The 4,182-nt window shown below is 50.7% G+C and overlaps 1 protein-coding gene across 1 annotated transcript; it reads left to right on the top strand.

Moving 5' to 3' along the window:
- The first annotated feature begins 394 nt into the window (after window positions 1-394).
- Window positions 395-3,959, top strand: LOC120598426 (CXXC-type zinc finger protein 1-like). The gene is given in 9 exon segments (XM_039857233.1): window positions 395-680; window positions 819-938; window positions 1,053-1,225; window positions 1,557-1,764; window positions 1,853-1,963; window positions 2,295-2,344; window positions 2,555-2,651; window positions 3,584-3,736; window positions 3,813-3,959. Coding segments are annotated over 9 exon segments (1,284 nt in total). The 5' UTR covers window positions 395-455.
- Window positions 3,960-4,182: the final 223 nt, after the last annotated feature.

Raw genomic sequence — 4,182 nt, 5'->3', positions numbered from 1 at the left:
GGTAGTAGGTGTGTTCTGGAGGGTGGGGCAGGGCAGGCTCAGCCAAGCAAGTGTAAGGGGGTGGAGTCTAGCTTTTCTGGGCAGATAGGCAGGGCCATATGCATTTAGGTGGGCAAAATGGGGCCAGGTGGACCAGCCAGATGTATCTGGATAAGGCGGGAAAGCAGGACCAGATAGTGCCAGTCATTCCCAGGCAGGCAAGACCTAGTGTATCCAGGCAGGTACAGTGGGCCCCCAACACATTGGCTAGAAGGTGAAGCCAGGAGTGTTAGACAAGGGTAAGCCTGTCCCCATCCACTTAGTACTGACCCAGAGCTCTCTTCCCACCAACACAGGAACCCTATTTGTAATCTCTGGTCTCTGGTGAGTCCAGGACACAGGGTGGATGGGGAAGTGGAGCTGGTGTGAGGGTCTGCCCCTCAGCACTTGCCTATAATATCTTCAGAGACCTTGCCATGGTCCCACTGGCAACTGCCCACTCAACCACAGTTGCCTCAACTGCAGAAGTCCACACTATCCCAGAAGTACAGATGGCGACAGTGCCATTGGAAGTAAAGGAAGCACCTCAGACAACAGCCACACCCCAGCTGTTGTCTAAAAAGGACTTGCCTCAGGAGTGAAACCTATACTGGGACTTTTGCATAGGGGACTTTTGGCAATCAAAGTTTGATGAGTGTATGGCAGGGCCCCTGGGTAGAAGGATGGAGACATTGAAGACAGAAGGATGGCCAGCAATGAGGAGAGAAGAGGTAGGGAGCATCCAAAGACCAATTAAGAAACAAGTTGGGAAGACCTGTCAGCAATTTCGTGGCCTGCAGCCCTGAATGAGTGACACTGAGGAGTTCCTGTTCCTGGATCTTGCACTGCAGAAGCAGACAGGAAATGTGAAGAAAATGGAGAATTTGAAGAAAAATGTGGAGTGGAAAGTGACAGAAATGGTGGAATGGGGGGCATGGAAATAGAGGTCAGGAGCAGAATGCAGAGCAGGGATGCAGGGTTAGGGGACTGATATTGACTCCCCTACCACTACCCTGACTACTCTTGTCCCACAGAAGAAGAAGCAGAGGCAGAAGCAGAAGTTCATGGAAGAGTGGAAACATCCAGAGCAGATGGATGCCAAAGACCCAGCATCACTGCAGCAGTGCCTGGGACCTGGCTGTGTCTATCCTACCCGGCCAGGCTCCAAATACTGTTCAGATGACTGTGGCATGAAGCTGGCAGCTAAGTGAGTGGACCTGGGGGTTAAGCAACAAGAGTTGGAGTAGGGCATGATCCATGCCATCTGTAAATCCATCCACTCTCTACCCATTCATCCACCATTCATCCACCCACTCACTCTTACAGCCACCTACCCACTGAACCATCCATTCACATTCCATCTACCAGCCCACTTATCCACCCTTATAGTCATTTACCCACCCAGCCATCTACCTACCCATCCACCATTCAATCACCCATTCACCAGCATTCACTAATCTACCATTTATTCTGTATATTCACCATTTGGTCACTTATCCATTTCTTTTATTACTTCCACCTACCCATTCCCCTTCCAGTCGCATCTATAAGATCCTGCCCCAGCGCATTGAGCAGTGGAAGAAGAGCCCCTGCATTGCTGAGGAGCATGGCAAGAAAATGCTCGAGCGCATCCACCGTGAGCAGCAGGACACCCAAACCCACCTGAAGGACATGGAACGTCATTTCCACGAACTTGAGGCCATCATTCTGCGTGGCAAGCAGCAGGCGGTGTGCAATGATGAGGAGGTGAGTGGGAATAGGTGGGGTGTAGCAGAAAGGTATCTGCCCATCCTACTCTGCACTGCTTCACTGACTCCTCCACTGTCCTGTGCAGAGCACCAAAGGTGATAGGGGCAGCGGCTGTCTACAGATCTTCTGTGTCTCCTGTGGGCAACCCACCAGTATACATGCTGCCCTGCGTCACATGGAGCGCTGCTTCACCAAGGTTGGATCATTGGCAAGGGGCAGATGGGGCAAGGATGCTTTTGGCTGGGTACAGTTCATGGTGAGGGGGCAGGTTTGGTGCTTGGGTGTTTGTTGTAGAAGGGAATAAAACATAACATCCATGGCTCTACCCATTTGTGCTTTTCTTGTAACCCAGTATGAGGGTGAAGATTGGGACATCAGCCAATGGTGGCGGTGGTGGTGGGGGCACTGGCTGGGCAGACAGGAGCAAAAGGTCCACAGGGGACAAATGTGTTATTTGGCTTTGTCATGAGAAAGCATGCAGTGTACACCCAGTTTCTCCCATTTGTAATCTTTTTTTCCCCCACCAGTATGAGTGCAAATCGTCCTTCGGGTCCTCGTACCCCACTTGCATTGAGGGGTGAGTGTGGGTGCTAGTCAGTGTCAAAGGCATGATGTGGACAGGGTCAAGAGCCGGTGGGCAAGATCAGAGGCAGGATGTGGGTGGGCTCAGGCCAAAGTGCGTGTGTTAAGGGCATGGTATCGGAGAGGTTGGGGGAGTGTTGGCAGGGTTCAGGGTGAGACCTCCCTCCTCCTGACCCTTAGCACCTCACTTTCAAACTCTTCCCAGGGCTACGAGGCTCTTCTGTGACATTTATGATCCACAGAGTAAGAGATACTGTAAGCGGCTCCAGGTGCTATGTCCTGAGCATTCGACGGACCCCAAGGTAAGACTCTTCTTTCCGTACCTCACCATTCTCCATTCTTTCCTTCTTTGCCTGACCAACCTATTCCTCTCTTCCTCCCTGCTTGACTGACTGTTTCTTTCTTCCTTCTGCATGACTGCCTTCATACCTCTTGATCAACCCCTATGTATTCCCTCCTCCCTTTCTGACCACCCCACATTCCCTCCTCCTCACTGCCCAATCACCTTCTATTCTTTTCTTTCCTCTGCCTGACTGCTGTTTATTCATACCCTTCTTGCTTGACTTTACTCCACATTTCTCTCTCTATGCCCGTTCACCCTCTATTCCTCTGCTCTTCACTGCATAATTATTCCCCATTCTTCTCTTTTCCTTGCTTGACCATTCTCCATTCCTTTCCCACCCCCTGACCGACTGCCCTACATTCCTCCCTTCCTCTCTGTACGGCCACCTTCAAATCCTCACTTCTTCACTCTCTGACTTCCCTCCATTCTTATTCTCCCTGCCTCACTGCCCCAATGATCTTGTCCCTGTCATCTCCTAAATCTTTTCTTCCTCCTTGTTTAACCAGCCCCCATCCTTCCCACCCCCTCTGCCTCATTCTTCACCTCCTCCACACCTTACCAACCCTCATCCATCTACTTTTCTTTGTCAGACCTCCCCTCCACCCTTCCTTTCCTTCTTGTTTGATTTCTGTATTCTTCTGTCCTTCCTGCCCAATCATCTCCACTCTTCCATTGCTGCTTAACTTCTTCCTTCATGCTTGATCATAACTTTTTGCCCCCTCTCTTTACTTAATCAGTGAATTCCTCTCTTCCTTCCTGCTAGGTCACTCCCCATTTCTCTCCTTCCTTCCTGACTGCCCTCCATTTCCCTATTCCTCTTATCATGCCTGCCTGGTCACCCTCCATTACTATCTTCCTCCATACCTCATCATCCTTTATTCTTCCCCACAGGTACCAGATGATGAGGTATGTGGTTGCCCACTAGTGCACAATGTCTTTGAACTCACTGATAATTTCTGTCACCTCCCCAAACGTTTGTGCAACTACCACTACTGCTGGGAGAAGCTGAGGCGTGCTGAGGTGGACCTAGAACGCGTGCGTGCGGTAGGCTACAATGCTGAGTGGGGCTGAGGGGTGGGATAGGACCCCAGAATCCCCTTTTCATGCTCATCTCCCACAGTTGCAGAAGCTGGAAGAGCTGAATGAGCAAGAGCACAAGGTACGCACATCTATGATGAACCGGGCAGGTCTGGTGGCCCTGATGCTTCATCAGACAATCCAGCATGACCCACTCACTACTGACTTGCGCTCCAGAGTAGACAGCTGAGCCCTGTTCGACTGAGGTCCTATATCTGACACCCTGTGCAAGGGAGAAACTCCATTAATTCCTCACACACATGTTTCTTTAGCCAGTTCTTTCTTAGGGCATCTCAGAGTGTCTCTGTGCTTTTCTGTTCACCATTTGGTTTCCTATATTTGCCTGCCTCTCTTTGGGAGAGGGGTCCTCAAAATTCTCCTGTTTTCATCTATTCCTCCTTGAGCCTGGGAGA

Source organism: Pteropus medius, unplaced genomic scaffold, assembly GCF_902729225.1.
Source record: "Pteropus medius unplaced genomic scaffold, Ma_sr-lr_union100, whole genome shotgun sequence".
NCBI lineage: Eukaryota > Metazoa > Chordata > Mammalia > Chiroptera > Pteropodidae > Pteropus > Pteropus medius.
Note: the sequence above shows the minus strand (reverse complement) of the source record. Positions and strands in the feature narration are given on the sequence as shown.